Raw genomic sequence first — 17,010 nt, forward strand, 5'->3', positions numbered from 1 at the left:
CAGAATTCTTCAGTGTCCAAGTGGGAGATGTTTACTTTAAGCATGCTCAACAGCCTGTTGGTTTATATGTACAGTGCTCCAATTTTGTTAAGGGTGTTTAATATATACTTGAGTATTTCAATATGTGTCTGTCACAGAGCTTAAGACTTTATGGTTTTGATTTTAGACTCAGGAAGACTTATAAGGAAAATCTTCTCAGCCATTTTTGAGCTATAAGGTCATAGGCCGGGGGGTGAGGAGGAGTCAGATGGCGCAAATGGCATGTTTGCTAAGAAACGTGAAGAATTGGGCAAGGATGAAGCGTTGCATCTTTGTTGTAAGTAATGTAGAGGAATGCACAGCAGAGACCTTCGCCCCCAAAAGGGCAAGGAGCTCTCACCTTGGAAAAGACAGGCAGTAATAAACCTTTCTCAATTTTCAAGCCTCAGTGACAAAAGTGGTGTTAGACCTAGAGTGGAGTTTTGAGAATATTAAGGATTGCAAACTCTGCAGTTTCTAATGGAGTACTAAGCACTATAAAGTAGAGCGGAGTGTAGCCTCTGATGCAGGTGAGACTGTTTACCATTAAATAAAAAGTTCAATTTGAAAAAAAAAGGAAAAAAACATTTAATTTTGCTCACAAAAAACATTCCTTCTTATGTTCACAAGTATATGCAAACCAACAAAATATCCTAGATGAATGGTGAAGGTAGGCCCCTATTCAGACTCACTGGCTGTACACAATTGAATTACCTGGACTCTTTCGAATTTGCAGAAGAGACTCTTCCAAAAGGTGATTTCAGAACAAAGCACTTTCTGGGGCAATCTGAATTTTATGCTGGAAGAACCCTTATCTTTCACTGAGTACATAGGCCATCTATGAGCAGTATGCAGGTAGTTTTGTTGGCTGTATTAGGTGTCTAAAAACAACTAGTATGAGTACTCTGTAGATAAGTGATACTTTAGGTACTCCATGAATGATATTTCTTGGTGATAAACTGAAGCAGTGTGGGTTGATGCTGTTAAAGTACTTTGCAATATTCTCCTACTAATCTATTTCATGTACATGCATGTATCTTAGCAGTTTGTACAATACCCACACCTTTCTTATCTGAGCAGTGCTTAAATCTAACGGAGCTAGTCAGTGTTGAGTTAGAGAATTTTAATAACTGTTTTTACTGAGATTTAGGAGAATTTCCAAGAGATTTTGCGTGGAAGAGTTTCCTAAAATAAGGAGATTAACTGTTATGGGATTCTGATGTTTTTTTTACCAGTGGAGTTAACCTGTTTCTCCACTGCTCAGAGCCATTCACTAAGGTGCAGTAATAGAAGGGGGGAGAAATCTGGGGGGAAATCAGCAAGTAAGCAACATAAAATATGAGGAGTAGCCCCAACAGAAGTTCCTGCTTAGTGAGGATGGGAGAGGTGGAACAGGCTTCATTCAGTTTACGAGAGGAGAAAGGTGGCTTCTTAGAAGGACAGGAAGGATGCAAGGACTAAACAGAGCATACGTGATTGTACTCACAATTCATTTTTGAGCAAGGATAAACAGCTTCATCATAAAGCTGCACATTGTTCTTAGCAATTGTCATATGAAACCATTGTCTCCTAACTTTTTTTTTGAAGGTACAACAAAGAAAATAAAATCCCTCAGAGATCCATCAGTGAAGATGTCCAAGTCAGACCCACAGAAGTTAGCTACTGTTAACATAGCAGACAGCCCTGATGAAATAGTGCTGAAATTCCGCAAAGCTGTGACTGACTTTACCTCGGAGGTGACCTACGACCCCGCCGCTCGCCCTGGTGTCTCCAATCTGGTCTCCATTCACGCTGCAGTAACGGGGCTTAGCATCGAAGAGGTGCTGCACCAAGCCACTGGTCTCGACACTGCTCACTACAAAATGGTGGTAGCAGAGTCAGTTATCCAAAAATTTGCACCTATCAGGAATGAAATCAAGAAACTCCAGGAAGACAAGTCTCATCTGATAAAGGTTTTAGATGATGGAGCAGAGAAAGCCAAAGAACTGGCTGCTCCTATCTATCAAGAAATAAGGAGACTGGTGGGATTTCAGTAGAAGCTGCTGAGTAGTTCCAAGGACTTTAGTATCATGGGACAGAGATTTTGTTATTTGTAACAAAATCATTTATTAATTATTAATCATTTTGGTTTGAAACAAAAGCATTTCTTCCTGGAAGATCCAAGGAGAGCGTTGAAGGTGATTGCGTTAAAAAATGTGCATGAAGCCAGATATTTCCAGTGGGACCAGCATTAAGCTTGTCTGGATAGTTAAACAGGGAGGACAGAAGAAAATTCACAAAGAAATTGTGCAAAAGCAGATTATAAGGTTGCCTGTGTGGGTTTTTGGATTTTTCTGTTGACCACTGCAGGAAGCTGAAGTGTAGGTGAGGTGATCAGAATCTATCAGAAAGATATGTAATCCTCTCACGAACATACTTAGCTGTGTATGTGTTGTTGTTACAGATGGATATTTTATCCTATTGGGGGTTATTCAGCTTTGATATGCTGATTGAACATGTTCTTGGATAACCAGAATAAAACCAAAGACTTAAAAATAAATGCCCAGGATGATGAAGAGAGAACTTCTCCCTTTAGTTTCTTCAATTTCAGTGTGAATTTTCTTTCGTATCTGTGTAGTTTGTGTGAACTGAATTTCACTTCTGCCATTTGTGCCACCCTGCTTGTCAGGCCTAAGCTACTCCAGTCAGAAATGTCATGTGCTTCATCTTCTCCTATTTCACCTGCTGTTCTGTTTAGGAGGGAGATCCAGGATTTTTAGTTCAGGACCAAGTCTAGGATAGCTTTAAAAAAGGTGTAGAAGAGATGTAATCCTGAATCAAAGAAATCTTGGGTTGAGAATCAGAGAACTTTCTGTAAAGATTACAAAACTGCTTCTTTAGAAAATTGTGCTAAGGTCAGAGCCAGAACAGAGTTAAATAGATCTTTATGGACTCTTCACTACTGAACCTTGAGAAAGTGTAGTGATGGGAGAGCAGTGTTAGCCTGCCCTGATCTTGGGCCTCACAAGATCCACAGACTTGGACCCATGGATTGTGGCACTTGTTAGGGAATGCGTGGCAAAGGGGCATTGCCAAAAGGAGACACCATGTTCTGAAGAGGGGTAGTAGTACATGTCAAAAGGTAATGAAAGCCCTACTGATCCTGTGCCAGCATATTTAGCTGCGTCGTTACACTCCATGGTGCTGTGTTTGAAATTGCTGTACTGTAATGTAAATTGAGTTAATCCTGTACTCTGGCAGCTCATAACCACGCTATGCCTGTGGCATTTGTCATGAAGGATTGCAGTCTTACATGGCTGAGTTAGTAAAACATGGCGAGGTGGGGGGGTTCTACGTAGTGCAGTTGGTTGGTTGTTTGGTTGTTCTGGGTTTTCTTAAAAGCAGTATTTAGTTAATTATAGTGAGTTGATTCAGAAAGAAATATTTAATTTTCCAAAACATAAAGCTGAGGACTGAGCGTCTCCAGATCTGTGCTGAGACCTGTATTTATTTGTTAGGGATCTGAAGAAAAGAACTGCCATGCAAGAGCTTCATGATGACAGATTTTCTAAAATTAGTCAAGACTAGAGAAGCTGAGTGGATGGAGACAGACTGAGTGGAACCAAACTCAGTATAGGCAAGCCTAAGGTAATGTCCTCTGGAAAGAATAAGTATATTCAAAAATTGTCCCTGGTTTTAAGTAAGCTGTAGTGGATAAGGAAAGGACACATTATAACTGCACATATTTACATAGTTTTACAAAACTTTTGTCAGTGTTTAACAGCTGCATTGGGGCACTAATATGAAAAATTAAGGCACACAATTACTGCTGCTTCCTGACTTGGCATAAAATGTTTGCTATAGCACTTTTTAATATAGATTGGTTTCTGCAAAGGTCCCACAGCATGTACCTTGAAAGAAGCTAACACCGTCCTCCGTCCATGAAGACTCTGAAAATCCTTAATACTAGTGTATCTGGTTTCTACCTGTAGCTCTTTTTCACTAGCCAAGATAGAAGCATATATTCAAAAGACAGCTCAGAGTTTCATGGTCTCTTTACACTTCTGATACTCAAATCACCTAATATATAGAGTTGCCATTCAACACACCTTCTCTGCAGTGGAAGGAAAATAGGAGCATTCGTAGGAGGGGTTGACACCAATAGGTAATTTTGGTTTGTTACTTAAACTGTTCTGAGCAATCTTTCCAAAACTGTTAGATTCTTTTTCAGAAAATCATGTAAGTAAAGCAGGAAAAAAACTTCAAAAGAGCCTTTTCTTTGAGCTAGATGTTTAAGGCATTACATATTTAGCTGTGTTTCAATCAAATTCACTAATTTGCTTCTTTTTAATTCAATAATACATTGAGGGGTTTTCCTTCCCTTTCCCCTATCAGTCAAACAAGTCTTATTTGCCTGACCTGTTTCATTCAAGTAAGGAAATATACATGTTTTTTCATCTTCAGAAAAGTTAAACTTGTGTAAAATGAGTATATTAACCTATTGATTGTTGACTAAGCTTTTCATTTTAGTTGCCCCTTTGGAGGAATTCTCAAAATAACATGTGTTTGCCCAGTGAAATAATCCCAATTCCATTAACAACCATGATCTTTAGAATCCCTTGAGACAACAAATGTAGATATTTGCAGGTATCTATTGCCTATTTCAGTTTTCTTAGAGCGTTTTTTTTCTGAAGAGTTAACCATCTTGGTACTCAGGTGGTTTAGCTGAGCTTGAAGCAATGAGTTGATTCCAAGCTACTCTCTCTTCTTCTACCTCCCTGTTTCCCTTTGGGAATGTCTTATAAACACCCATTCTGTGTAGGCTTCTGTGGCAATGTTTATTAAGGAGTGCTGTTGAGTTGGAATAGCTGTTTAGAGAAAAATTGTTGGAGAAGACTTGATGCTTTATGTTTCATAGTTATTTATTTCACACTAACTCTAGTGCTGGGGATTTAATGTTTGTTTGCAAAAAAATAGGTGCATTCCTGAGACGCATTTTCATGTTTGTTTTTATCTAAATCACATTCTCTAAGACTTCTCTGTGATGTCAGCTGAAGTGCAGTTGGTGGGGAGTTTCTGCAGAAGCACACTCCTCATCCTAGCTGCAGTGTGGTATAGACATGCCCTGTGTTATTGTGAAAGTCACTGTAAGGTGTTCTTCCAGGACAGGGGGGGAAAAAGGTCCAAATATATCTTTCCTAATTGAAATAAAGAGTCAGAAGTTGGAGAGATATCCTTACCCCATGCTGTGTTGCTCACTGAAGAAAAGGAAGCAGAAACAATGATCCTTTATTTGGAATGCATTGGTAGTTTGTGCCTTAGACTCAAAATCTCCTCTCTTGCCATTCCTGTGCACCTGTTGGTACATGTTGTGCACTAACCAGTTACGTTAATGCACCTGGCCTGCTGCAGATCCCAGCCATTACATATGTATCAGACAAAGCATCTCCTGGTAAGACTCACTCACCTTTAGAGATAAGACATCAACTCCACAGTGAATTACTTGCAAAAATCTAACAAAAACATGTATACACTTGAGACATGCATTTTTCCAGCTAGTTGTTCCTAGGAAGTCATGATACCATGTAGTGGGTCTCAGCTCGGTGTTTTCAGTTTAGAGCACAGAGTTTACTGAGAATTTTAGATTCAGGAACAATGTTTTCTGTAGCAGAGATTCAAAACTATGGTTAGCCCCATAAATTAACTCTGGGACTGCTCCAGCATATATCCCTGCCTCAAATAGCTGGAGTGCATGGATATTGTACATTATACTGGAATTTAATTGTAAGTCTTCAAGATGTGGTTGAAGTACACTTACTTTTCAAACACCATGACCTGGTTTCTCAGATTCCCCAGAAGGCTTTCTGCATAGTTCTGATTCAGTGTGTGTTTATCAACAACCAATTCAAGCAAAGCTCCTTTGCAGGATTATGGCTGCATCCATTAAAGGCTGGAGAATTCATTGAAATGAGCTGAAAGTCTAAGGAACAACAGTGAAGTGGGATCCTTGGGGACTGACCTGCATCTAAATGTTTTGGGAACCATAGGTTAGCAAAGCAAATGTTTTCTTATCCTTGGTTAGTACCATTATGATCCTGACAACAGTGTAGCAGTAAATACTGCTGATGAAAGTTTGTTCTTTCAGCAGTTCAGATTGGTTAGATTTACATTCAGTACAAGAGATGGATCTTTCAGCATTTTGATCTGTGCATTGAAGCTCCTGGATGCTGCCTACCTTTTTTTTTTTTTATGACTGATGGACTGCTGCACAGAGAAATATTCTAGCAAGCTAGTGGAGGAAATCTAGTGGGAAAGGGGTTTTGTTCAGGAAATATATTATCTGTTCTTGATGGGAAAACAAATCCCCTCTTTCTGCTGTATTGGACTGTCTAATTTCCTTTTAATTTTTTGATCTGTTCATTCTTTCTAAGTAAATCTGACAGTAGCTGCAAGAAGAATGTCGATGTATTGTGTAGTCAAAAGCCTTGGAAGGACCCAGACATCTCTCATCTTTTCTAAAGTCTCTTACATAGTGGGACTTTTCTGTTAGCATCAGCCAGTTTTGGGAAAATTGCTGCAGCAAAACTGTAGTCATATGTGACATTAATTTATCTGCTTAAATCTTTGGTGTTTTGGTTTGGATTTTTTTTTCTCACTCAGCTGTGAAAGAAGACTTATTAAATATTGAATTCCCAATGAAGCTTTTTTATCATATAGTCCTGTTCAGATGACAGCTGAAGTAATGGAAAATTCTCTTTATTATCACAAAAGATTCTGCTCTGATTCTCACTGTCTTTTCTGTTATTCTGTTGGTTGTGCTAATGGTCATATTGTGCAAGGTTTGACACGTAAGTATTTATTGTGTGTCAATAAGAAATCATTTTACCTGCAACAGTCCCATATTATTATGGAAATGGAAGATTCACTGATCATTTCAAGGCAGCAGCCTTGGTGTCACAATTATTTTATATAAAACCAAATGCCAACCTCCTGCACAGGTAAAGTAAATAGTTTAACACCTGGGAAGATGTTCTGCCTCTGTTGTAAATTGCTGCCACAGAACACTATGACTGAAGATGAGATTATCCTCTACAGTAGTGGGTTTGTGCTGCCTGTGGACATAAAATTAAGCACTGAGCTTAATGTCTGTTGTGCTGTCGTGCTCTCAACATTCCAACATGGCTGTGAGATGGGAGCAGAGCAAATCTGTGCCACACCAGAAGGCTCGATCAGTTCCAGATGTGCTACATTTGCTGTATGTGCAAGATGAAATGTCAAGACAAGAGTTGCAGAACAAAAATCCTTGAAAGTTATTAAATGTTTGGAAGTAGCAGCATGCTTGTAAAGCTTGGCTTATAAAGCCTGTGATAGCATGGTCTTAGCCTCACTCATAGAGCTGACAGAAGCAGTCACACAGCTGAGTGTGATGGTGGCATAAGGTAAGCCATCTGCTTCCTCAGTACAATAATGTAAAGACAGTATGAGTCTAATTTGAGGGGTTACTGGATTAACCCTCACAGGTGGGAAATAATAGCTTATGGCAGAGCAAGGTAGCTACACATCTCTCTTGTGTCCTAAGCCATTCTGAAACCAGATGCTCATAGTTCAGGTGGGGACACAAAGCACAGAGAAGATGCTGTATGGACAGTGTCACTTGTCCCATGTGCTGTTGTATCTATAACTCTGCAATTCCTCCAGTTTCAGTTTGGCATGACTTTATTTTAATCCATCAGTGTGAAATGATAGTCACATGCTGATAAAATTAATGGAACTTTGGTTTGAAATGCTGAATGTGTGTTGTCTACTATCTTTGGTGAAAAGTCCTTTCCTGATGCCCCAGGATTTATAGAAAGAAATCATTAAGCCAAATAAGAAGAAACTTACCAAAACAAGGCTACTCTCTGGCATTATTCAGAGTTTCTGATGTAGGTGGTTTCTGGCTTCATTCACTCTGTTTACCTTCATGCTTCATCCCCTAAGCCACATCTCTCTCTGAGTAAAGTAAAACCTGTGTGTTGAATGTTGTGAGACTGACTTTTTATTGTGACTGGAAACAGTTTGTCAAATGTATTTGAAGAGTCTCTTTGTTTGGTGAATGAATAACAAAGATTTCAGTAAGTGCCTCTTGAGTATTTAAGCCAAGAAATAAATATAAGTGGGTTGGGGTTTGCTCTGCCCACACTTAGTCCTTCATGGCCTGTCTGGCAGATGTTCCTACAGCAAGAATGGGAAAAAGAGAAATTTTCTCCTTAAGGTTGAAGGCCAAATGTAAACCTCAAGTGGCAGTGTGGCATCCATTATTTTTAGATAGTCCTCATTAACTTTCTCTTAGTGGTATGTCTGTTTGCACACCCCCAAATTTGAAATTGTGTGGATATTCAGGGGGAAAAAGCACTGGATGTGAATGACTAAACCCATTTCTGTCTCAGAGCTGCTGTCTTTGCTATGCATGGACACTGGCACACGAGGAGGAAGGGCCTTGCTGCGTGGGAGAGGATTACTGCTGTCACCATTGAGACAACTGATCCAAACTGTGACACTCCTACCTTAAGTTCACCAACATGAACCCCTCTAGAAGGAAGCTGTGAAGTCGATGAATTTGCTGTGTACACTGCATGAGTGCTGCAGGTTCTGTAGTCTCAGTGTGACCTGTTGGGAAAGTATCATTTTGGTCTTTAATAACCATTGCCAAAATGGCCCAAGGATGTGGTGGGATTCTGAAGATCTCAAATATCTTATGAGGAAAAGCTGAAAGAGTTGAGCTTATTCAGCCTTGAGAAGAGATGTCTGAGAGAGGGCCTCATCAATATCTGTAAGTACCTGCAGAGAGGCTGTCAAGGATATGGAGCCAGGCATCCAGTTACACCATTCTTCTCAGTGGTGCCAAGCACTAGGACAAGAGGCAACGAAAAGAAACTGATACATAGGAAGTTCCACCTGAACACAAGAAAGAACTTCTTTACTGTGCAGGTGCACTGGAACAGATTGCCCAGAGATGCTGTAGAGATGCTGTAGAGTCTCTCTCGCTGGAGATATTCCAGAACCATCTGGACACAGTCCCTTGCCATGTGCTCCAGGATGAACTAGCTTCAGCAGGGAGGTTGGACAAGCTGACCTGCTCTGGTCCCTGCCAACCTGACCCATTCTGTGATTTTGTAAGTTCCACAGAAATCTATAGGCTGCTGATTTCTACCTTGATACTCTTTGTTGTGCTGCAAAATACTTGTAAATGTCCTTTAATCTTTATCTCGTCCTTGCAATGTGAACGTAAGGGCCTCTCCAAGGATCTAATATCTAAAGAAAGGTAATTCTACTACAGGGAGGGGAAACAATAATTACTAAATTTCCTGAATGGTAGGGAGCTGGTCCCTCCGTTCTTGGCCCTCTCACTGCTGGTATCTCGAGGATGGCACACCCCTGCCTGCTGTTGTCTCGGGCCTCTCGCCTCTCCCCATCCTCGAAACTTAGCGGTCAGTGAAGAGAACCGGGAAGGTGCCGCAGGAGGGGAGCGGCGGTGGGGGAGCGTTGCTCGGGCTCCGTGTGCGGGAAGGAGCTTCCGCAGCGCGGGGGGAGCCGCGGGGTCCCTGCGGGCGGGGCCGCAGTGCGCGGCGGCGGGCGCCAGGGGGCAGCGGCGGGCCGGGGGGGCTGCGGGCGGGGCCGCACGGGCCTCCAAGCCCGCTCCGCATCCCGGCCCGCCCGCTGCCCCGCGCTCCCCATCCCAGCCCGCTGCCCCGCGCTCCCCATCCCAGCCCGCTACCCCGCGCTCCCCATCCCGGCCCGCTGTCCTGCGCTCTCCATCCCAGCCCGCTGCCCGGCGCTCCCCATCCCGGCCCGCTCTCCTGCGCTCTCCATCCCGGCCCGCTCTCCTGCGCTCCCCATCCCGGTCCACTGTCCTGCGCTCCCCATCCCGGTCCGCTCTCCTGCGCTCCCCATCCCAGCCCGCTGCCCGGCGCTCCCCATCCCGGCCCGCTGCCCCGCGCTCTCCATCCCAGCCCGCTGCCCGGCGCTCCCCATCCCGGCCCGCTGTCCTGCGCTCCCCATCCCGGTCCGCTGCCCTGCGCTCCCCATCCCGGTCCGCTGCCCTGCGCTCCCCGGCTTCGCACAGCACCCTGCTTCCTCGTGGCACGGGGCCGGGAACTGCTTTTTCATGTGTCCCGCTGCCTTGACCGGGACGAGGGAGCGGGCTCCGAGCTCCGCGGGTCCAGGAGACTTTCAAACTAGTCCTCCCGGGAAGGGAACCCGGCTCAGCCCGTATTGCGGGGTGAGTGCAGGGCATCGCCGCGACAATGCGCGGCTCTGCACAGGGGCTGGGCTGTGTCCCCTCGTAACACTCTGGGCACTCACCGCATCCTCCCAAAGGTTAAAAGCGAGCAGGAGGCGCGTCAAAAGGCCTTTCTGAGCCCCTTAGTCTCCTCTCCCTCCCTCTGGAACGGTGCTTGCTTACTGCACAGAATGCAGCCTCAGCACTGAAGGCTATCCTGACATTGCATCCCTCAAACAGATTTTAGAGCAGAAGCAGGGGCAGTCCCTGCTCCACTTTCGGGGTAGTGAAGCCCTGCAGGGAAAAGGAGACTGATTCGGTCCGTCCCTTTCCCGACGATAATTCCCCAGCGCTTCCCCTCAGGCGAGCCGTAAACTGGGTATTATTTCAGTGGCCGAGTGGTTTGAAAGGATACGTGAGGGGACTGAGCAGATCAGATCTGCTCATCGGGGGTTATTTACTAAACGCTCCCCGCTTCCCTTAACGTGGAAAATACGAGACGAGCCGAGGGCTGGCCCGAGCCGTCACCTCCGTAACATGGGGAAAGAGGGAAAAGAGTGCTATCGATGCCCAGGAAATCTTTCAACTTTCATGACTTTGTTTTCGAGACTCGGCAATAAGAGCGACAGGGCAAAATACACCTGATGGAGAGAGGATAGAATGAAGGCACCGGCAGATAAAAACGTCTGCCCGCCGTCTTTTGTTGCAGTACGAATTCCCGATACACGACCTTTTCCCTTTCTTTCCTTTATTCGTTCCCCGCTACCTCTGCTGGGGCTACCTCCGAAGCAAAAGCGGAGACGTGGGGTTTGGAAAGCCACGTTTCACCCTGGCCGTGTAGCCCAACCTTGCGCCTCTCTCAGACTTGCAGTGCGGTGTTAAAGCTCCCGTTGGCCCTGCGTCGCCTCGCCTCCGCACGTCTCCAAACTGCGGCGAGGCAAGAGAGGTGATGGACGAGAGGGGCGAGTCCGGAGCCCCTCGCATCTGCTGTCCTCCTTGGACTCCAAGCCCGTGGGTGGGCAGGATTACACGCCTCTGTTCCCATCCACGGGCTTTCGGGGAGGGGTTAAAGCAAGGCAATGATTGCCTTCATCCTGTTGCGGGCAAGGCGAGCGTGTTTTGCTGAGGCAGGGAATAGTCTGTGAGTTCCCGAGCACCCCGTCATGTATTATTGCCCACAGTTTGAGCACTTTGGGATCAGCTAGAGGCAAAACTCCAGGTTCACGCGGAAATGCCCCGGAGACAACGTGCATGGGGCAAGCCGGGGAATCAACAGTGGCGGGCTGCAGTGCTCGCTCTTTTCAAGCATCTCCGCGGGGAAAATTGCAGCAATTTCCATATAACGAAAACCAAGTTAAGAGGGGAAAGAGAATAGAAACAATTAGTGAGTGAGTTGGTGCGCTTCGAGAAATGAAGCTTTGCACGTCCGGCACCATTCCGTGAAGGGTGCAGCGTTGGCTGCCGTAGATCAATCCCGCTGCTCATTTTCATTCTTGTCACGGCAAAGCCTGGCGAGTCCCGCCGATCCGCTCGCGTTTTCGTCGGAGGCTCCGTGTGCAGTAGCCCGGCGCAGTGCCGAAGGCGAGTAGCCCATCACTCCTGCCGGAGCAGTGGGTCTCTCTCCCTCCCCCCATGGTGCTCACCCCGAGCTGGGAGTCCCCGCTCCCGTCCTCTCCCGACGTCCAAGGGATCAGCCCAGCCGAGTATCTTTTCAATTTCTTTTATTCCAGGCGACTGAGGCTCATACACCACCGATTCTCCTAGTGTCTCGCAAACTCTCACCTAGCGTTATTGTATCACAAATAAAATTTCTAAACAAGCATTTGCCTCCCAAATACGGATATGATCTTCACTGGCTTTCTTGTTAATGACTTCCATTGAATCGATGCGGCAAAGCTATTTATCTTACAGTGCAGTGCAGAATGTGGCATTGTACACATATGGTTTAGTTTTCTCCCCCTGATTCTTGCGAGCTGGGCAGCTTTCAGCCGGGAAAGGCGCACTTACACATATTTGACTCCTTGCACATTCTAATAATCTGAAACGGTACAGGATGGTTTGGGGGATATGTTTGGGCAGAGAGATTAAACTAAGTCTAGGCAAATGCACTGTTAAAGCCGATTCCGAAGAAGTAAGTCTATCCTTAAGACAGAGCTAAAAATGACGTGGACATTTTTATTGCTGTTGCTGAAAAGAGGCTAAACACGGAGCGATCAATTGCCATGGCAAACGGATCAAGAGTAAGAGTTAAGATCACGGGGGGGGGGGGGGGGATTATATATATATATATATATAGACACACATATATGTAAAGGAGAAAAATATAGAAGGAAGGTATGTGTAGAGCCTTTTACACGGGAGGATGCGTGCAGAGCCGGGGGTGCTGCAAGCGTGGGTCTGGTGTGCAGTATGTACCCTGCAGGGGTGGAGGCAGAGAGCAAGTGAGGGGGGAAATTGTGTGGCAGCCGGCCCGGAGCCACCCCCAGGTACGGCCTCCTCGGAGCCCTGGTGAAGCCGGCGACTCCCCGCCTGGGGTGGCGGTTTTGGGAACCCCGCGGCCGACACAAATTTGTGCCGCCGGGTCCCCGCAACCTTCCCCTCTTTCGCGGCCCCTGGAAAGCAGCGGGGCTGCCTGGGCTCCCCGTGCCGTTCCCGAAACTTTTCCCAGCTTGGAGCCTGCACTCAGGGGCTCGCCTGACTCTCACGCCGCGTGTGTCGCTGTGTGCATGTGTGTGTGTATGTGCGGGTGGGTGGGAGCGTCCTCTGTGTCTGTGTGGAAGCGCTGGGCTGCCGTGTCCGTGCCTGCTTTCTGTTTGAAGGCATCTAGAAGTGTTGTCTCTGGTGTCCACAGGACCCGCTGGCAAAGCAAGGGGGTGAGTATGAGCCCCTGGTTGTGACCCCTCTTTCTGCTGTGTCTGAGCTGCCAGGCCGTCCAGTCTGGAGTGTGATTTTTATCTTCATGTGAGAAAGAACAGTTTACTCCGTGTTCTCCTTCTTCCTCTGAACTTGCCAGGGAAGTGTAGGTGCAGTTTTGTTTTGATCAAAGCAATGCCTGCAAAAGCGATGTGTACTTCCATCCAAACTCTCAGAACTGTGCCACCCCTTTCCAGGCTGAACTCAAACTCCTATTCTAACTTGCAAAATCTGTTCGTGTCCTGCTTGACAGTCTGTCCAGCTATCTGTCCGTCTGTCTTCCTTTGGGGTTGACCTTTCTGGGAGAGGCAGCCCAGGTCGGATTGTCAAGTATGTGTCCAGTCCTGTCCAGTTTGTTTGGCATGAGTTTGCCCTTAACCCTCCCTCTCCCCAGAATTCGCTCTTTTTAGTAATTAGACAAGGAAAGTCTCATCACCCTTCTGAGCACCAAGGGCCCCCAAACCAAAACCCAATCACAGTACTCAGAATTCAGAGGGTTTCTCTGAAGAAAATGTATTTGTACTTATATACACGAACACACACACAAAAAGCTTTCGAGCTGCGCCAGTGTGTAAACGAGGCGTCAACTCCGATTGCGTGAAAAGAGATAACATTGCTTTCCTAGGCATATTTGAAATAGGTTACCAGTTTATTTTTGATTGGTTTGTTGTTTGGGATCATTTTCTCCTGAAATAAACATGAACTGATTTCTGAAATAGTTTTCCCCCATGGGCTTTCCCCCTGTTCTGTGATGTATCTGCCATTGTAAACGGGAGATGAGCAATTTCTAAATCTGGGATCAGGGTTAGAGGACCAGAAGAGTTAATGCCGCCAACCTAGTTCTGTTTCTAGACACACATGTTTTGGAATATGGCGATACGCTGACGAAAAGGTGCTCTCCGAAAGGACGAGGCTCTCGGCGTTTAGCCGGGAAACAGTGTAGGACGGAAACTGCAGCTGCAGAGATCGGGATCCCGACTCCAAAAAGTTTGTTCTGTAGCTCTTTACAATGATTATTTCTACGAAGACTGAAGAGGTCAAGCTCTTATTTCGGCTCCACACGGGTTTACAGCCGCAAACCACAAGGGACGGTGCTGTAAAGCTCCCAAGAGCTGGTGACACACCAGTTTTTCACACTTTGTGAGGTGCCGCCGAGGTGTCTTCTCTCCAGCGAGGTTTCGGGACTTGCGCGCCGTGACGGTCTCTCGGGGAGAGGGAAATGTTTGCTAAATTTGTTTTCCAATGCCGACGTTAAAACGAAAAGGTGGCCTTTGAAGCGTCTCTTTTAAGCCGCGCCGTGCAGACCTGGAAACCAATTCGCCGGGGATCAGTCGTGAAACCTAAAGAGGGAATGGGGAGCCTGCAAATCTTTGCAGCCGCAAAGAGAATTAATCGCATAACACCGGCTAGACGGCGTCCGCCCGAGCCGTGAGTTTAAAAATCAAAAGAGGGAGTAAAAACCCGATGCGAAAACCAGAGAAGATGCAGCTAAAATAAAAATGGGTCAGTAAAGCTCACACTGCACAGGCCGACCCGCATGCCCGGTGTCAGGGCGGAGGGGGAAGGTGTGACCCCGAGGTGTCACATCTGTCGGTGGGGCCTTCGCCAGGGTCCCCCGGGCAGGGGAGGCGGCGGGCGAGGCCTCGGAACTGAGACTCGCTCAGCTCCACCGCGGGTGCAGCAGGCACTGCGAGGGGAAGGATCGCCTGCAGACCTGCAGCTAAAGGCCCAGAGCCCCTGCCCCGGCCGTGCTCTGCTTTTTGGCTTCTGCCGAGCCAGCTCGGCCTTTTTTGCTGGTGGACGGGAGACGTCTGGCTTCTCTTGGTTTTCCGAGCAGACAAAGAGATGCGATTTCTCTTCTGCGTCTCTCTGGGTGATTCCTTCTCCCGCTTTGCTTTCTTACGCTTGTCCATTAACTTTAAAAACTTGGCGAAGGTTTCTGTTCCCGGGGCTCCAGATACATCTCCTGGCACAGAGGAGTCGCAGTCGGCTTTTTCCTTTTCGCAGGAAACCGCCCTGCCAAAGGGGGTTTCTTCTCTGCTCCAAGTTCAAAGGCACAGTCCTGAAGTACTTAAGGTGACAAAAGGGACAAGTGTGGGGGAGGCACTGGGTCAGGAGCGCAGGGTCGAAACCATTAGAGCCTCCGCCTCTGCGGCCTTGCCCTTTATGGCCTCAGCATTTTGCTGCGGGCACCATCCCCATGCATAGGACCGAGGGGCTTGAGGGACACCGGGAAGGGAAGGGAAGGGAAGGGAAATACCCTGGTGCTTCTCTTTGGAAACAATGAATGCCACCGAGCCCAAAGGAGTGACCCCGGCAGAGAGAGGCGCTTGAGGTGAGCATGGTTTTCCCACCAGCTCTCCTGCCTTCTTGGGATCCACGATCACTGGGGTACCGGGCAGGCACATCCTACTAATAAACGGAATAATAGTTTTCTATCGCTTCTGGTACCTGCTTCTCTCCGTCCTCTACATCCCCTGTCAGCCCGAGGGTGTCTTGTGAAATCTTCCCTCGCCGCTGCCCTCTACTCCTTCCCTGCGAGTTATTGGGTTACACTCGGCTGCTGTGTTATACGGGGCATGTGCTGGGTTGTTAGAAACCTCTGTGAAAGAATAAAGGCTTAGTGGCAGCCCGCGCCTGAAACTAGTTTACCTACACGTTATTACATAGTCCGCAGAGGCCGTTTAGAAGTGACGGGATTTGGGCTTGTAGAAAGACGAGTCTCCCACTCTTTCTATTTCATTGAAAGAATAAAGCCGTGTAAGGTGTTTCCTGTCTATTTGAGGTTTTGTGCAGCACTTTAGGCAGGTTATTTCTTTGGAAAACAGCCATGGAGCCCATTGTCTTTATCTGATGCTTGAAAGATTGGGGAGGAGAGGAAGAAGAAAAATCATTGTTAAAAAACACTTTGAAGTTGTGCAACTGTTGCTGCTCCAATTTTTTTCTCCAGTTTCCAGATGCACCAGAAATCGTTACTTTGATCTCACAAAGCAGCAATTTATATTTTTTAATTTTTTTTTTAAATGGTTGGGTAACTCAAAGCGTAATGGCAAACATGCCGGGGATGAGGTCATCGGGCCGCGCGGGGAGGCCCGGGAGGCGGGAGCGAGCGAGAGCCGAGAGCGGGAATGAGGCGGCGGGGAAGGACGGGGCTTTCTCTCCGGACAAGCCTGGTTGCCGGAACATCTGCTCAGAGCTAATCTTACATCCCCGCTCGTTCACAAGGGAGAAGTGTGCCAGTGCGCAAGGGGCTGACTGAGCGTGCGGTGGGACTGTCCCTTTTATGCGCTTGCCAGACGCTGGCGGAGGGGCTCGATGCCACGGAGAGAGGCGCACACACGTCGAGTTGCAAGGAGCCCAGGAGCTATTAAAAACCGCGCTGGAGCCGTACGAGGGCAAGGATACGGCTTAGCAAATGGTCCCGACCCAATTTCGTCAGAGGAGGAGGGAGATCATAGAAGCATATAATATACTGAGTTGGAAGGGACCCGCAAGGATCATAGAAGTCCAGTTCCTGGCCCTGCGCACGGCAGCCCCATGAATCACACCATGTGCCTGAGAACGTTGTCCAAACGCATCTTGAACTCAGTCAGGCTTGGTGCTGTGACAATTTCCCTGGGTAGACCGTTCCAGTCAGTGCCTAACCACCCTCTGGGTGAAGAACTTTTTCCTGATATCCAGCCTAAATATAGCCTGACACAGCTGCAGGCCGTTCCCTCGGGTCCTGTCACTGGTCACCACAGAGAAGAGATCAGTGCCTGCCTCTCCGACGTATGCGAGCCCTCTGCTTTCACTGGTGCATGGCCAACCCTCTTTGAGCGTTCCTCAAAAATTAGTGC

The 17,010-nt window shown here is 46.9% G+C and overlaps 1 protein-coding gene and 1 long non-coding RNA gene across 3 annotated transcripts in view; one reads left to right on the forward strand and one right to left on the reverse strand.

Annotated features, from left to right (window-relative positions):
- The window catches only part of WARS2 (tryptophanyl tRNA synthetase 2, mitochondrial), a 39,205-nt gene extending 36,628 nt beyond the window's left edge, over positions 1-2,577 (forward strand). For both annotated transcript variants that reach the window (XM_068181887.1, XM_068181886.1), the window contains exon 6: positions 1,606-2,577. In XM_068181887.1, the coding sequence (XP_068037988.1) occupies positions 1,606-2,054 (449 nt within the window). In that variant the 3' untranslated portion in view covers positions 2,055-2,577. The remainder of the gene's footprint in view (positions 1-1,605) is intronic.
- Positions 2,578-13,798: 11,221 nt separating this feature from the next.
- LOC137466809 (uncharacterized) lies at positions 13,799-15,927 on the reverse strand. The gene is made up of 2 exons (XR_010995287.1): positions 15,623-15,927; positions 13,799-14,476 (listed from the first exon to the last, which is right to left on the reverse strand). It is a non-coding gene; the product is annotated as an uncharacterized lncRNA (long non-coding RNA).
- Between the last annotated feature and the right edge of the window lie 1,083 nt (positions 15,928-17,010).

Source organism: Anomalospiza imberbis, chromosome 2 (assembly GCF_031753505.1).
Source record: "Anomalospiza imberbis isolate Cuckoo-Finch-1a 21T00152 chromosome 2, ASM3175350v1, whole genome shotgun sequence".
In the NCBI taxonomy this organism is placed as follows: Eukaryota; Metazoa; Chordata; class Aves; order Passeriformes; family Viduidae; genus Anomalospiza; species Anomalospiza imberbis.